General features: G+C 33.3%; 11 protein-coding genes across 11 annotated transcripts, besides 1 other annotated feature; 9 read left to right on the forward strand and 2 right to left on the reverse strand.

The window, feature by feature from the left end:
* Positions 1-771: 771 nt before the first annotated feature.
* TVAGG3_0811260 (cyclin domain-containing protein) lies at positions 772-3,447 on the forward strand (the record flags this gene model as incomplete). The annotated part of the gene is made up of 1 exon (XM_001583435.1): positions 778-3,414. The coding sequence occupies one exon, from the start codon at positions 778-780 to the stop codon at positions 3,412-3,414; it is 2,637 nt and encodes an 878-aa protein (XP_001583485.1).
* Positions 3,448-3,646: 199 nt separating this feature from the next.
* TVAGG3_0811270 (sperm-associated antigen 6 family) lies at positions 3,647-5,196 on the forward strand (the record flags this gene model as incomplete). Its single annotated transcript, XM_001583436.2, has 1 exon — positions 3,658-5,178. The coding sequence occupies one exon, from the start codon at positions 3,658-3,660 to the stop codon at positions 5,176-5,178; it is 1,521 nt and encodes a 506-aa protein (XP_001583486.1).
* Positions 5,197-5,344: 148 nt separating this feature from the next.
* TVAGG3_0811280 (uncharacterized protein) lies at positions 5,345-6,064 on the reverse strand (the record flags this gene model as incomplete). Its single annotated transcript, XM_001583437.1, has 1 exon — positions 5,345-6,064. The coding sequence occupies one exon, from the start codon at positions 6,062-6,064 to the stop codon at positions 5,345-5,347; it is 720 nt and encodes a 239-aa protein (XP_001583487.1).
* An 834-nt stretch (positions 6,065-6,898) lies between these two features.
* Positions 6,899-8,215, forward strand: TVAGG3_0811290 (guanyl-nucleotide exchange factor protein; the record flags this gene model as incomplete). Its single annotated transcript, XM_001583438.1, has 1 exon — positions 6,899-8,215. One exon carries the CDS (start codon positions 6,899-6,901, stop codon positions 8,213-8,215), a length of 1,317 nt encoding a protein of 438 aa, XP_001583488.1.
* Positions 8,216-9,115: 900 nt separating this feature from the next.
* Positions 9,116-9,657, forward strand: TVAGG3_0811300 (uncharacterized protein; the record flags this gene model as incomplete). Its single annotated transcript, XM_001583439.1, has 1 exon — positions 9,148-9,657. The coding sequence occupies one exon, from the start codon at positions 9,148-9,150 to the stop codon at positions 9,655-9,657; it is 510 nt and encodes a 169-aa protein (XP_001583489.1).
* A 1,015-nt stretch (positions 9,658-10,672) lies between these two features.
* TVAGG3_0811310 (N-acetylmuramoyl-l-alanine amidase family) lies at positions 10,673-10,909 on the forward strand (the record flags this gene model as incomplete). Its single annotated transcript, XM_001583440.2, has 1 exon — positions 10,673-10,909. One exon carries the CDS (start codon positions 10,673-10,675, stop codon positions 10,907-10,909), a length of 237 nt encoding a protein of 78 aa, XP_001583490.1.
* A 24-nt stretch (positions 10,910-10,933) lies between these two features.
* Positions 10,934-11,149, reverse strand: TVAGG3_0811320 (uncharacterized protein; the record flags this gene model as incomplete). Its single annotated transcript, XM_051247720.1, has 1 exon — positions 10,934-11,149. The coding sequence occupies one exon, from the start codon at positions 11,147-11,149 to the stop codon at positions 10,934-10,936; it is 216 nt and encodes a 71-aa protein (XP_051083195.1).
* Positions 11,150-11,374: 225 nt separating this feature from the next.
* Positions 11,375-16,338: part of a mobile genetic element that runs on past the window's edge.
* Positions 11,981-12,859, forward strand: TVAGG3_0811340 (uncharacterized protein; the record flags this gene model as incomplete). The annotated part of the gene is made up of 1 exon (XM_051247721.1): positions 11,981-12,859. The coding sequence occupies one exon, from the start codon at positions 11,981-11,983 to the stop codon at positions 12,857-12,859; it is 879 nt and encodes a 292-aa protein (XP_051083196.1).
* Positions 13,491-13,709, forward strand: TVAGG3_0811350 (uncharacterized protein; the record flags this gene model as incomplete). The annotated part of the gene is made up of 1 exon (XM_051247722.1): positions 13,491-13,709. The coding sequence occupies one exon, from the start codon at positions 13,491-13,493 to the stop codon at positions 13,707-13,709; it is 219 nt and encodes a 72-aa protein (XP_051083197.1).
* TVAGG3_0811360 (uncharacterized protein) lies at positions 13,750-14,301 on the forward strand (the record flags this gene model as incomplete). Its single annotated transcript, XM_051247723.1, has 1 exon — positions 13,750-14,301. One exon carries the CDS (start codon positions 13,750-13,752, stop codon positions 14,299-14,301), a length of 552 nt encoding a protein of 183 aa, XP_051083198.1.
* On the forward strand, positions 14,734-15,432 carry TVAGG3_0811370 (uncharacterized protein; the record flags this gene model as incomplete). The annotated part of the gene is made up of 1 exon (XM_051247724.1): positions 14,734-15,432. The coding sequence occupies one exon, from the start codon at positions 14,734-14,736 to the stop codon at positions 15,430-15,432; it is 699 nt and encodes a 232-aa protein (XP_051083199.1).

Raw genomic sequence — 16,338 nt, forward strand, 5'->3', positions numbered from 1 at the left:
TAAGAATATACTCTCTGAAAATTAAAGTAATATTCATCGTTTCAAAATGAAAAATTTCGATTGCAAAGAAATTGATATACAATATCTTTATGAACATAATAGAATTGCTCCTATCACATGCAATTTATACTGAATTAAAATTTTTCGTGAAAAATTCATTTTGACAATAAATTTGAAGAGATTTTTTATGAACAATGAATGGATATCATTCATCTATTTTGGTCACCTTCCTTTAGAATCTCGAAATATTCAGGAATTACCAATCTATTGTCCATTTTTATGTGATTTTGGTCAATTCAAACTTAAAATCGCCAAGCAATCGTTGTTTGCCAAATAGAACTTACATCCAAAAAGAGTTGCAATTGTTAAATCATAGCACCATGTCATGATTTCACTATTTGATTTCTCGTTGATTATATATTTAGATTCTGGGAGCTGTTGGCTAAAATATTTATCTTATGATATACAGAGTGTAAGGGTTTGAAGGGAAAATATTGTTATTTACATTTTGATTTTTCAAACACATAACTATTCCATACCAAGGAAGATCAATGTATTTTACCTCATTTGAAAATCAGATATCAAGGAGATCTGCTTCTTTGGCTGTTTAGATATGAGATGAATTGAAATTTCTAGTATAATAGAGACCAAAATTCTCATTTACAAATCGAAATTCTGATGATGATTCTAATGCAACTGTTCTCGTTCCTTCGAACCATTAAAATTTTTTTTTGTTTCTTGGAGAAAAAAAAATTATAAAAAAACAAATTACGAATAATGCTGTCTCCGACGGAGTTTGGAGACAAAAAAGTCCCAGACAGCATTATATCATGTGTTCTTACCCTTCATAAAGAGATTTTCCAGAAAGTAAAACTTCATGATCCAGTCCTTCGCGCGTACGCTTTGCATTATTTCAAAGTTACGTACAAGGAAAATCAAAATGATGATTACGTTTTAATATTTAGAGCTATAGCTGCTCTCCACCTCGCTTCAAAAGTCTGCGAAGACGGTAAAATGCTTGAATTATTCGTTAAAGCACTCGATGAGTGCCGCGGCAAGGACAATCTCATTGAGGCTTTCGCTTTATTGGGAGAAGTTCATAGAATCAGCAAAGATTTTGTTAAAGTCGTCACAGAATCATGCCGCTTAGCAGAAATAGACTTAATTCAAGATTTACAGTTTAATTTTAAAGTTGTATTGCCTTACGACTACATGCGCGAATACATTCATCATGTTGTTCATTGGCACATGCCAAGCTATTATCCAAATTATCATAATATTACTCACGTTACTATTCAAAACTGCTATAAATTTTTGAACGATTTACAACTATCACCCATCTTCTACAATTTTACGCCACCAACGGTCGCTCTAGCCGCTGTATCTTTATCATTTTATATGGAGAAGCTGGACGTTCCAGATTTTAATGGAAAGCCATGGGCTTCGATAGTTGAACCAACTGTTGATATCGAACAGCTCAACAATTGCATCGATCAAATCAAATTGTACTTCAAAAGCAAAAATTGCGATATTGAGAACCTCTTTCATGCAGTTGATCGCCAGGATGCACTGTCAGACTGGTACATAAGCCCTATAGAAGATCACAGAAGCAAGGAACCTTCTGTTCCTCCTCCAGACGATTATATGATGCAGGCGTTCAACTGCTCGGAAGATGCATTCTCAAAGATATGGTCAGATCACGTACCAGATATACCGCCTCCTACAGTCGATGAGTACCAAGAAGCCATTGATATCGCTATTGAAGAGGAATCTAACGGAAACTTACTGATTTCTGGTCCTAAGATACCAGATGGTCAATTACAGCCTCCTCGCAGACAATATACTCCATCAAAACCAAGAGTTTCCACTCGTCCAAGATTCGAAAATGTGAAGAACTATCCAAGCCAAAGGAGACCGAATTACCAACCTGGAGGCAGGCGCGATGAAATACGCGAAAGGAGATCTCCATCAATCGACAGAAGATTACCAGAATCAGACAGATACGAAAGAAGGTCAGTAGATCCAAGAAATGACTACTACCCAGAGAGGAGATCAGAATACGACCGAAGAATGAGCGATTACGTCATTGACAAGAGACAAGATGATTACTTACCAGACAGAAGAGCACCGGAAAGCTACGAGCGTAGAAGCGAACCACCATATGATCGTAGATCTCCTGCTTATGGCCACTCACGAGAAGATGACAGAAAGCGCGATCATTATGACTACGAAAAGCGGCCAGATCCAAGAGATTTCGAGCGAAGATCAGAATCCAGACCGTATGATTACGAAAAGAGACCAGATCCGCGTGATCTCGACAGAAGATCAGATCCAAGAGATTTCGACAGGAGATCGGACTTAAGGCCACTCGATCATGAAAGAAGACCAGATCCAAGAGACTACGACAGAAGAGATTTCGAGAGAAGGCTTGACGACAGGAAATCTGACGATAGAAGGCCAGATGACAGAAGATCCGATCCAAGAGACTTTGACAGGAAATCTGATGACAGAAGAGGTGACGACAGAAGACCAGACCCAAGAGACTACGACAAGAGATCTGACGAAAGAAGATCCGATCCAAGAGACTTTGACAGAAGACCAGAAGAAAGAAGATCCGATCCAAGAGACTTTGACAGAAGACCAGAAGAAAGAAGATCCGATCCAAGAGACTTTGACAGAAGACCAGAAGAAAGAAGATCCGATCCAAGAGACTACGACAAGAGATCTGATGATAGAAGAAGTGACGACAGAAGGCCAGATGAAAGAAGATCCGATCCAAGAGACTACGACAAGAGATCTGATGATAGAAGAAGTGACGACAGAAGGCCAGATGAAAGAAGATCTGAGCCAAGAGACTACGACAGAAGGCCAGAACCAAGAGGTGACGACAGAAGACCAGATGAAAGAAGAGATATCGACAGAAGATCTGAGCCAAGAGACTACGACAGAAGGCCAGAGCCAAGAGATTATGACAGAAGACCAGATGAAAGAAGGCTTGACGAAAGAAGACCAGATCCAAGAGATTTCGATCGAAGATCTGACGAAAGAAGACCTGAGACACGCGATTACAATAGAAGGCCAGACCCAAGAGATCTCGACAGAAGAGGTGATGACAGAAGAATCGAGCCAAAGTCAAGAGATTACGACAGAAAACCTCCTGACTACGACAGAATTGATAGAAGACCTCCTGATCCACCAATGAGAAGATCTGATTCACGCGAAATGAGGTCCGATTACGAAAGAAGATCAGAACCTCGTCCAAGCGATTACAGTAGAAGACCAGAACCAAGAGAAATGGATAGGAAACCTATTTCTCATTCTGAATCGTTTGATAGAAGAAAACAAGACAATTATGACAGAAAATCTGATTATGATCGAAAACCAGACAGTAGAAGAGAAAATTATAATCGTTAGTGATATTATTTTTGTTTGAATATAAATAGATATTATTTCTTGTTTTAATTTTTCCTTATCTATTTGAAATTTCGATAATTTATTGATGTTTTTCTACTATTTCTAGTTAAATACCAAAATATCATCTATCTAACTCTTGAATATACTTCTATTTTTGGATTTGCTACACTTCTTGGTGCTTCACGCCGCTAAGTGAATGAAAATATCAAAACCGTTTTTGAGAAGTACGTTTTTAAAACTGATATGAGTGCACAACTTGATAAAGACTTTGCAAATTTCGAGCAGTGCAGGAGGAATTTTGTTCGTACAGTTGCTGAGGCTGCGAGCCGTTCCGAAAATGTTGAACGTTTATTAAAACTTCGCGTTCTAAATATTCTTCATCCACTTTTACTCGATGATGTACCGGCTATTCAGCAAAGCACAGCTTTAGCTCTTGGCCGTCTCGCAAACTACGATGAAAATATAGCACAACAAATCGTCGATGATGGAGTTTTAGTTGATATTGTTAACGGCCTTTCTTCTGAAGAAGATTTAAGCTACCAAAAGAATGCATGCTTCGTTCTTCGTACAGTTTCAAAACATTCAGCAGAATTAGCAGAAAAAGTCGTTGAAAACGGAGCTTTAGGTCCGATTGTTTGCTGCCTTCAATCTTATGACACAAGAGTTCGTGAATCAGCAGCAGTAGCTCTCGGATCAATTGCTTCACACACTCCAGAGCTCGCACATTCAGTTGTTGATGCTCAGGGCGTTCCATTATTAATTACTTCAACACAAAGCAACGATTTATCATTGAAGAGAATCGCTATTGCTGCTATTGGTGATATCGCTAAGCATGATGCTGAATTAAGCAATTTCATCATCGAAGCAAACGGAATTGAAATTATTGCACCATTAATCAAAGATCAAGATCCGAAATTACGTACAGTCGCATGCTCTACACTTGCTCACATCGCCAAACACCAAGTTGAGAGCGCAGAACGCATTGTCAACGCTGGAATCTTCCCACACGTTTTACTTTGCCTTCGCGATAAGGAACCAGAAGTCCGTAAGGCAGCTGCAACACTTATCAGAGAAATCGTCAAGCATACACAAGAATTATCACAAAGAATCATTACAGAGGGCGGAGCCGTTGCTCTTGTCCAGTACTTGAAGCCAGACCAAGGCAACGATCCAATCTACGGAGTTATGTCTATTGGCTATATCGCTTCATTCTCACAATCTCTCGCAACAGTCTTATTACAGTCCGGCGCCGCAGATGTCTGCTTGAATGTCTTTGTTCAGGCAAAGTCCGATCAGACAAAGGCGGCAGCAGCATGGACTCTCGGTCAACTTGGAAAGCATACATCAGATACAGCGGCAGCATTAGCTAAACTTAACGTTCTTACATTACTCCTTAATGAGCGTATCAGAGCTAGTGCCAGTAAGGACCTTGTACAGAAGACAGACCGTGCAATGGAGTTAATTGTTCAGAAGTGCACAATGATAGAAGCTCTTCAGAAGATTATCGACAATGCACCAGACAATGTCCTCGAATTCGTTCTCGAACAGATTTCAAAGATTATTCCAAAGAATCCAAAGATGCGTGTTCCATTTATCCAAGAAGGCGGCTTTGCTGCCGTTCAGAAGGTTAAAGCTGAACCGGGTACTAAAATTAAGGAATATGTCGATGCAATCAATGCTTGCTATCCTGATCAGGCTGTCAAATACTATTCTCCAGATTTCAAGAATACAATTCTTAATGATATCGAACAGTTTGGCCAGTAATGTGTTAATATGTAACTGCTTTTTTTATTTGATTACTAAAAAAATTATAATCTCATATTATTTCAATAAATTTATAGCTATTTAACAAAAAAAATATTATGTCATGAAAGAAATTTTTAATAACAATAATATAAAACAAATAATATGTAAAATAATCGGAAATTTTCTATTTTGATATTTCTACTACTTTGGTGTTGATCGATTGAACGGATAATGCCATTTTCTGGCCACCTTTTGGTGTAAAGAAGATTGTACTTGAAACAATATCAGAAATTACCCCTGAGAACGTGAAAGTGTTTTGTAATTTAACATTGCAGGGTGTTCCAATAGAAAATGTAGTATTGCCAACATGTAATTCTTGATCTTTAACATATGCTCGATCAGGAACATCTCTTAAAAATTCTTGTGCTTCTTGAGGCGAAAGAACTGGCTTATGAGGGTTATCCAAATCAATTGAGACATTTCTCTTGCGTTCTTCAGCTACAAATTCATTAATAAATGGACAATCCATTTTATTGAAATATTTTGCGGCATTTGGTAACTTTTTAGAAAGTAATTCATGTTTTAATAAGAGGACATGCATCATGCGCTCATTAGCGTTCTCGTTTAGGTAAACTTCATCATTGTAAATTTGTCTGCATTGAGAATCAAAATCACGTTGTGCAGCTATTAGCTCGTTTTGTTGCCATAAATCAACAGATTCTAATCTTTGGTTCGTTAATTCTTGAATATCGTTAATAAGTTTGTGATTTGCACCACCACGAGAATTCAGCGGGTCTTCCATTTCTTTTTGGATATTTTGGAGTGTATCCTTTAATCTTTTAATAGTTTGCTCTTTTGGACTTAGAATTTTTGGTTGAGTTTTTGGATCTTTTGGGATATTCATATAAAAAGTGGCAAATCTTTCCCTTCATCTATCGGTGTGAAGCGCCGCTGAATTAAGGGTGCACTACAAGTATTAGAAAGTTCTCAAAAAATTCATAGAGCTCTATCAATCCTCTTATCCTCCAAAATAATAAAACCCCTTATTTCACTTCATTGTAATAAAATATTTTAATTTTGATTTAAGATATAGATTTAATTAAGGCATTCTCATTACATATATAACTTTGGGCTTCAAATCTTTATTATTGGCCGAGTTTGAAAAAATCATGAAAAAATCAACTTTTTATAATTTAACTTGAGGAAAAAAATTTCGGCATTTTTGATCGATGAAGGTATTTTTTCTTCTCATCAATACATTGGTACATATATACCCTTGCTATTTATCTTATTTATTTAAAAAAAAACTCATTTTTCAAAGAGTTGAAAAAGAGGTCCAAAAAACAAAGTCCAGCACTCCAAGGATAAAAATTCTTCAAAAATTGAAATTTCAACATACAAAACTCGTATTTAGAGTTAATTGTTGGTGCACAAAAGACAACACTTCATGGCCAGGAATTACCTCTTAAATACCAGTTTACTGACGAAGAAGTCATTGTTAATTTATGTGGAGATATCATTGTTCCTAACGTTATTTTCGAACAAGTTGCCGATGAAGACGCTTTTGCAGAAGTTCCTTTAGTACAACCTAAATTTTTCAGAGAGAAATTCATCGAAGATATGAAGATCTTCATGATGAAATGGTCTCCTGCACAAACAAGAGAACTCGTACAAGGAAAACTTGTTGGATTCAGACTTCTCTAATTTGGTAAATTATGCATTGAAGAGTCCATTGATTATGTCATTCCCTGAAGACGTTGTTTTGTTGTATACTTTGTTGATTCATAGATTCAACTACATTTGGTTCAATTTCAAGAAGATCATTCCTGAAACATTCTTGAATTCATTCATGGACTTCTTGTCTGTTGCTGATACAACAAAAGACTTCTTGCAACAAGTCGCCGTCTCCAACTTCATCGCGCAAGTTGCTCCTGATATCAAATTGGACAGAAGAAGTGCCCAGTTCTTGGTTCTCAATGGAGAAGGAGATGTCAGAAAATCTATCATTGCGCAGTTCACTCGACAGATTTCGAAACTCAGTCCAAGTCGTCTACAACTTCGTGAGAAGCCTTGGCATGTTTCATTCGTTGGAGAATCAGCTATCGATGCTGGTGGTCCAAGAAAAGAACTCTTCATTGAACTGGCAAATTCGATTTTCCAGCCGACATCTCATCTTTTCATCCAATCTCCAAACGGAAGGAATCATTGTGGATCGTTCAGAGATGCATATGTTCCATCAACAACTCTCGGAAAAGATTCTTATGATCAGTACAAAGCGATTGGAACATTCCTTGGAATTATCATAAGAAATGGTTTCCCACAGGATATTCCTTTCGCTCCTTTCATTTGGAAACATCTTGCAGGAGAACTATTGCAAGAAAACGACATAATGATGGTCGATGAACAAGTTAAGACACTCTTCGACAGACTCAGACAATCGAAGAATGATTTGGACTTCACATCGAGATTCCAACAAAAATGGACTTATATTTCTTGGACAGGAGAAATCGTCAATTTGCCATCGCAACATCACACTGATTACGTCACTGGAGAATCAGTTGAACAGTTCATTGACGAGTTCGTTCAAGCGAGAATCAACGAGATTTCCCAGTACTTGGATCTCATAAGGAGTGGTTTCGCAATTAACATTGGTTTTGAAACACATCCAATGATGAATGCAACTTTGATTGCTTTGTTGGTTCAAGGCTCAAATGTCATCACTACAGCTCAGTTGAGACAAATAACTACATTCGATGGATTCAATAAATCCAATGAATATGTTATTTCCAACTATTGGGCAGCTGTTGACAGAATGTCCAATGAACAAAGATCCCTTTTGTTGAAATTCGTTACAACTTTGACTCGTTTCCCCAACAAAGAATTGAATCCAACTTTCCACATCCAAATCAAATCAAGCGGTGGAACTGAAGATAGACTTCCACACGCTCAGACTTGCTTCTGCAGATTGCATCTCCCTAACTACACAACTCCTGATATCGCTTACAACAAGATTTCTCTCGCTATTGAGATTTGTACAACTATGGAAAATATGTAATAAAAATATCTATATATTTTTGAATTAATCAATATTAGAGTTATAGAAAACCATTTCTTAAACATTGTTTCTTCCGAAAAATTAATTTTCTGTTAAATTATCAATCGAAATCCATTTTTTGTTAGATAATTTGTAATTTTCCATTTAGCATTTGCATGTTTGCAATCCATATTTGTTAATGGTTCTTTACGAAAGCTATTGAACATTCAATTTAATTCATAATTGAGTTCATATCGATCATTTTGAATCTTGATCATGGTAGACTGATATAGAATATGAAAATTTAATAAACCTTTATTGATTTATTTGTTGATGTATGAACTTTGTCCATCAAATAAAGAAGTGAATTATTTCATGCAACTCTGTCCATGCATCCATTCACCCATAGTTGTTGAGTCATTTTATCTTCATTTCGGTTGGGAAAACATTGACATATTTTTTTTATAAATTTTGTCATAGAAAAATTTAGGGAGATATATTGAAAATAATGATACAAATGATCGTTTTATGCGATTTGCATCGATATTTTAATTAAAAATGAAATGAATTTTTTTCCGCATTTGAAGTAGTATATGATGCGGGTTGTGTGACTTTTTTTGTAATCGTAAGAATTCTCACATAATTGAATGATTTTTGAACATACTTCCGAATAGCAGATTTTAAAAATTTATGAATAATTTATAAAAAGTTTTTATTCCTACAATTCCTATATTACCATTAATAAAAAGAATATATTTTATAATAGTTTCATTTCGAACATGTTAAAATTTATCTGCATTTCGAAAAATTTTATTATAAATGATAATATAATTTATTAAATTAATATATAACTTATGAATTTTTACTTTTTGTATGAAATAAAATTTAGTATTAATAAAGTTATAAAATAAATTGGTGCATGTTAGATGTAAATAAGATATAAAAAGGTGTTTATGAATACTTTAGCAGAACTTCTACTGGTAGAGTTTATACTGGCAGAACTTCTACTGGTAGAGTTTATACTGGCAGAACTTCTACTGGTAGAGTTTATACTGGCAGAACTTCTACTGTTTCCCTCAAAATTGAAAACTTTAGCAGAACTTCTACTGGTAGAGTTTATACTGGCAGAACTTCTACTGGTAGAGTTTATACTGGCAGAACTTCTACTGGTAGAGTTTATACTGGCAGAACTTCTACTGGTAGAGTTTATACTGGCAGAACTTCTACTGTTTCCCTCAAAATTGAAAACTTTAGCAGAACTTCTACTGGTAGAGTTTATACTGGCAGAACTTCTACTGGTAGAGTTTATACTGGCAGAACTTCTACTGGCAGAACTTCTACTGGTAGAGTTTATACTGGCAGAACTTCTACTGGTAGAGTTTATACTGGCAGAATTTCTACTGGTTATATATGGTGTCAATTTTTTAAAAAAATTTGAATTCAATGAGTTATATCAAAAATAAAATTCTTGAATAGAGTAAAAAAATTTAAATAATTTATTTAAATATTTTCTTCTGACATTTTTGAATAATTTATTTTTTTAATTCGTAAGAAAATGAGTGGATCAAGATTCGTAACCGTCAATCAATTAATGGATGCTCTTTCACCAATTCTTGAAAATGTTAAACAAGTAGATGTTTATTTCGATGATTATGTAGAAAGTTTATATTATAAAGGTAAACATAATATTAAACCCATTGCTTTTGCATTTGATAATAAATTAATTGAAAATGCAAAAAATTGGGAATTAATTCCAGATATTGAATATATAACGAATATAACTAATAAATGGTTCAAACGAATTCCAACCACAAAAGTTCTTTGTAAATTAATGATCAAAACCGAGGCCAAAGAATTTCATGAATTTACATATCATCCAAATAAAGTTTCAGAACTAGAAAATGAAAAACTTCAGAAAAAATTAAACGATAGACTTTCAAATGATCGTATTGAAAAAATAAATAAACTAGCAGAAGTTGCATTTAATAATGAAATATTTGATGAATATAACCTTGAACTCAGTGATGGGCTTTAAGGACCCGGGCTCAACGAGTCATGATTTATGAAATCAATAATTTGATTTATTCGCTCTTCAATAATTTCTATTCTTTTTGTTAAATCATCTATTTTCATTAATGAGGTGATTCTTGATTGAGGAATAGATTTCAAACTAACCACTCCTTTTATTTTTGAAATTTTGAATCCATCAACTTTAAACATTTTATTCAATTTACACGTTGTCAATTCTTCAAATAATTTTTTATTATTAGCATAATAGTCATTAAATTCTTCAACAGATGAAAAAATTTTTATTTCAGTAATTGGTTTAACAACGTTTATTTTTTGTTGAACATTTTCACTTTCATTTATTTCTTCCTCCTCTGTTTCATTTATTTTTAAAATTGGTTTCATTTATCATTAAATAAAAATTAGAATATAAGTGATGAAATATATTTTTTAATTAATATTAAATCAGAAATGGCGGCAGGATTCTTTAAAAAATTATGGGAAGGAATTAAGAAAGCTGCGGGTTGGGTTCATCAAAAGATTATTAAACCCGTTGCAAACTTTTTGGCACCAGTAGCGAAAACGGCAGGAACTATCATAGGTGGAGTATTAGGTACTAAAGCAGGTAATCCGGCGATGGGAGCACAAGCAGGTAACGCAATTGGTGGAATAGCTGAAGGAATACTTAATAAAATAGGGGGTAGATAGTGGAAAAATAAATAAATATTATTTTTATCTTAGTATCGGTTGAAGTCTTTGATAAACTTTTTCTCCTTTATTTAATATTTCTCTTATTGGGGCAGCTTTTGGTGTTATTGATTCAGCAACGTCACTAATTGCTTCTTTATTCTTAAATATCCAATTTGCTCCTTTCTTCATTGTTTCCCAAACTTTATGCGCTCCTCTTTTTACTTTATCCCATAATTTCTTAAAGAATCCTGCAGCCATAGTTGATTATTTCATTAAAATTAAAAATTCATTTTCATCTTTTAATTTTGATTTTTTATTTAATAATAAATGACGACTAACTATTTAGTGCCAAACACTAAACCGATTAATGGAAATGTGTTTCATTCATTCGAAAAGATAAATGAAATATTCGCAAAGAATGACGGTAGAAGATATTATAGAGAACTTGAAAGTTCATGCTATGACTCTGATGCTCCATATTTTGATGATAAACAAACTCATTTAAGAATTACAAATCCGGCTCATGATGTGAACCAATTAGGTGACACATATATTAAACGCAAAGTTAAAGCAACTCTAGTTTCAAATAAAGCTTTCACATGTGATGCCGCTTTTAAATGCCTGCGTTTATTCGTTGGTTACAAATCATCAAATCAAAGCTTTAAACAATTAGAAGTAGAAACCGAAAGAGGTGATGCCGGTTATCTTCAGATGGATTGCGCCCGTGAATCTTTCGCATTTGCAACATATAAACCAAAATCAGAAAGGAAAGTTAAAAAGTTTGTTCATTCGTTATATAATAATGTTCAAAAATATGATAACTCAGTATGTGGTAAATATATTGACCCTTCAGAAGTTTTCAAGAAAGCAAATGAAGAAGTTGATGTCACTTTTGATATGATTATTCCGGTAAATGATTTGTTAGCATTTCAGGCGTTCGATGATTATCCTAAATCATTTGGTGAAATCATTCTTAAATATTATGTTTTCAGGGATACTTTAGTATTTTGTCAGGTTGACCCGTTAAGAGTTGCTGATTTACAAAATTATGTTTATGAAAAGATAACTGATGAAAATTATGAAAAGATTATGAATCATGTTTATAAATATGATCGCAAATTCCAACAAATCGGACTTCCTACCAAATTAATTACAAGCTTAGCCGCTACATCTGCTGACGCAACAGTTGATGACGTTATTATTTCATGCACAAAGATGGAAGTTTTAGAGGATAAATGCATTACACCAGGATATGGTTTAATTGAAGAATCAGTTAAAGCAATACCACGTTTATTTAATAAGGAAGATCCATTCATGATTCCAGCTCAACATATTGACGTTCGTTCACTAAATGGAGGTTGCATCTCTCCTGAAGGTATTAGCTCAGATTTCTCATACGCTCTTCATAATGTTACAGATGTTGTGTTAACATTTCCGAAGAATGCAATGCAAAGAACAGTTTTAGAAAATCCAATGCTTCGAGGTCTTCAGGTCACTATAGATTCCAGAAACTTCCCCGATCAAGCGATGACCACAGTGGGTGACATATTCTTTACACGTATGCTTCAAGCTTCTGATTTAGATGGAGTGAATGAATGCACGGAAGAATACGAGGACTCATTAACTAGACCACTGAATGATGATAATGGCACACCATTAGCTAGAACATGGAAAGACCAAACTTCATTCTTATGCACTATTCCAGTTCAACGTGATGGAGCGGGTATATTCTTTGATGGATTAGAAACTTTCAACTCACAAGTTACAGTACAAGTGAAAGCTTATCCAATCATTCAGGGTGAAAATGACACTTACTGTTCAAAGGTGACAAATCCTCCTCAGGTTTGGTTTACTAGGACTACGTATTGGACATGGACACCGGAAGAAGGTTTGAAATATCATCCAACAGGTACACCACCACAGTATAGAAGTTCATATGATGAAATATTGATGAATAGAAATGTTTAAAATTATAAATTTATTTTTGATTAAATGGATTTAAATTCATCCACCCCTTATGAAGAATTAGCGGAGTATATAATACATACGTAGATGATATGATTAATGAAGCATTGAGTGATAATAGAAATGCTCTATCTAAGGAAAAATTAATGAAAATTCCATATTCTGAATGTTATTAAATTCAATCACTGCAGCAATTGGTAAACAAAATAAAGGTAAAACATTAACGATATTAAAACAAATTATCATTATTGCTAACACTTCCCCCTATTCACATGTGTTAATTTATATCAACCGTTCAGGTTCACCTTCAGATGATACATTTGAATCTTTAAAGCATTTAATCAAAATTCCAATTATTTATTTATCACAAGAAGAAGCAGAAGATTATTTAAAAAACTTTTTAATGTATAAAGAATTATATAATACAATCAAGAAGCAAGGATTAGAGGATAAAATTATTGATAAACAACGGGATGAATTATTTGAAACACTTTCTATTTCAAATTTTGATAAAGAATTTTTGCATTCACTCATTTTTCTAGATGATGCAGTGAAATCAAAACTAATAACAAATGAGAAATCATATTTTAATCAGTTATTAACTCAATGTCGACACATTCAGTGTTCATTCTTCATGGCTGTTCAATACTTCAAAGCATTAAGCACAAACATTAAATCAAATCTATCAACACTTTTCATTTTCAGTGGTTTTAGTCGTCAACAGTTGAACGTTATGCTTTATCAAGTGAATTTACCAATGAGCATTAATGAACTTTACACACAATATCAACAATTAGGAGAACATGGAAAAATAATAGTTGATTTAAATAAAGGAAGTGTTAAATTTGATTAACTTTTTATAATTAATTTTTATTTTTTATTTATAATTAAACATGACAGAAATAGCAAATCTTCTACAGGTTCCATTAAAACAAGGGACAAACAAAAAGGGTGCATATAATAGAACTATGAAAGTTCCAGACGGAATGAAAGAATTAGTCCACATTGTTGCCGGTCTTCAAAAGGATGTTAAACAAATGAGAAACGTTTTAACATTACCAGAAGCTCAAGCATATGCCAAACGTCATGGACCAAATTGGGAAGCACATGAAGCAGACATTACAGGACCAAATGGAAAGCCTGATGGAATAAATGAAGTCTTTGTTACTGATGGTCAAGGTAATATTAAAGTCATAAATGGTTATAAATTAACTATATCTGATTATCCTAAACGTAAAGCATATAATGAACGTTATCCTATGAAATTTGATGAAAATGGAAAAGCTGTTAAACAATACATTGGAGAAGGTGAAAATGGTCCAATGTATTCATACCATCTTAATCCATATTCTTATTTCAATGAAGAATTAAATGCTGTTGAAGAGGGACCGGATGGATTACCACGATATTCTAACCAGTTTGATGGTCAATATGCAAATATATGACCTGAAATTCCAGCTAAGAAATTCTTTAAAGTTGCTTTATTCGATCCAGTGTTCAATGAACAGAAAGAAGCAATGAAAGCAGAATTTAAACCAATTCAAGTGGCAAGAATTTCTTCATCTTCACTTTCAGAAGCGTTCAAGGAATTGATAAAGAAACCACTTTATTCTCAACAAGGTTATAACTTTGATTTAATTAAAGAAAGTGATAGACGTAAATTAGAAAAATCAGATGGTTTTAAGAATGCATGTAATGAAATGATTAAAGATATTGTAAATGATAAAATAAGACTGGAAGAAACTCAAAGCAATATCAATAACATAATTGGTGCAGTTACAAAGAAAGTATAAGCAAACAATGATGAACCTTGGGATATTACCGTAACAACTAAATAAAACTTTAAATATATTTTTCTTTTTTTTATTCAATTATAAATGAGAAGACGTTTCACTAGTCAAAAGAACACAAACGCAAAAGCAGAGATTACGGTTGGTTATAACGTAAATGATGATAAATCACGAATTATTCAAAATGTTAAAGTTAATGTTAGCCCTGAATTAACAAGGTCAGCAACTCAACCAAATTTATTAACTCGTGACTTACCAAAGAAAGAGGAGGAGCAAAATAAAGAAGATGGAGACCCAATCATTTTATCTGAACCCGGTAAAGAACCCGTTGAAATTCCCACTTATCCAACATACCCCCCACCTCTTTCATCAAACATCGAGAACCCAGGAATCTACGATTCCAGTCGCAATGCGCCATATAAAGTAGACATTAATTCTGAATTAATGAAAATTTACCGTGATATAATAATTAATAATTATGATTCAATAATAAATTTAATTGACCAATCTGGTTTAATTATTTTACCTTATGAATCATTAATTCACATTATCGCCATTCTTTGTGATGTTCAAGATTCAGACGTTAAGATTCAATTTTTCATAGATGATGAGGTTTCATGCTGCGGAACAGTTGCAAAAATAAATCCTATAAAGGATATTAGCACAATTAAGATATCAAAGAACGGAACAACAACTGAACTTCATTTAACATATAATGATATTTATAATAAAATAGTTGATGAATATAAAATATCACTTGAAAAATTCTTTGTTAAGGCTATTTAATATTCAAGCATTAACATTATCGAATAATAATCCTTTGAATCATAATCAATAATAATTGACCTTTCACCAGTTTCTATCGTTTGTTTTATTTCTTTTTGTTCCCCACTATCTGGATCGGTCATTGTAATTGTTTTTGTTATAGTATCAGCTTTATCTTTAACTTCAATCTTTTTTCCATCGGATATTTAAACCAAAATTCCAAAAATTCGATATTGTCAATCTGTTCATATTTTAATCTATCAATTACATTTTTAATACCATCTGAAAATCTTATGAAATGGTCATTATATGGGTTTGATTGAACTAAATTTGAATGAAGTGAAATATAACCTGTTGATGAATATGACATTGACTCATATTTTCTGAAAACACTAAAATTTATAACATGAATGAATTTCTTATTCGTTGAATTTATGAATTCTTGAGGTAATCTTATTCTAGTTTTATTTATCACTGGAAAATAACGCTTTACCATATTTTTAATCGTAATAAAAATGTCAATTATCAATATTATTTCGAATAATAGCTGTGAATTAAATTTAACAGTTAGCGGAATTTATAATGTTACTCTCGTTTCTGTGAGTGGTAAATTTAATCCCATTCTTTTAGACCCTTCAGATTATATATCATTTATTAAAGATGACCTTGAAAAAACGTATGATATGTATATAAATAATGTGATAGCGAAATGGGATATTAACATGATTTTAAGTTATTTAAATGAATCATTTATCGTATGGTATGAAGAAAATTTTAAATCAAAACCGATAAACTTTTTGAACTTGATGAAATAAATAACCTTATTAAATTTCCGCTGAAAATTAAATTTTGTACTCCTCATCTTCGTTCATTGTTGGGGATATTAAATTTTGAAAAAGATGTTGGGGATGTTTTGTATTCTGACAC

This window comes from Trichomonas vaginalis, chromosome VI, assembly GCF_026262505.1.
Source record: "Trichomonas vaginalis G3 chromosome VI, whole genome shotgun sequence".
Classification (NCBI taxonomy): domain Eukaryota; phylum Parabasalia; order Trichomonadida; family Trichomonadidae; genus Trichomonas; species Trichomonas vaginalis.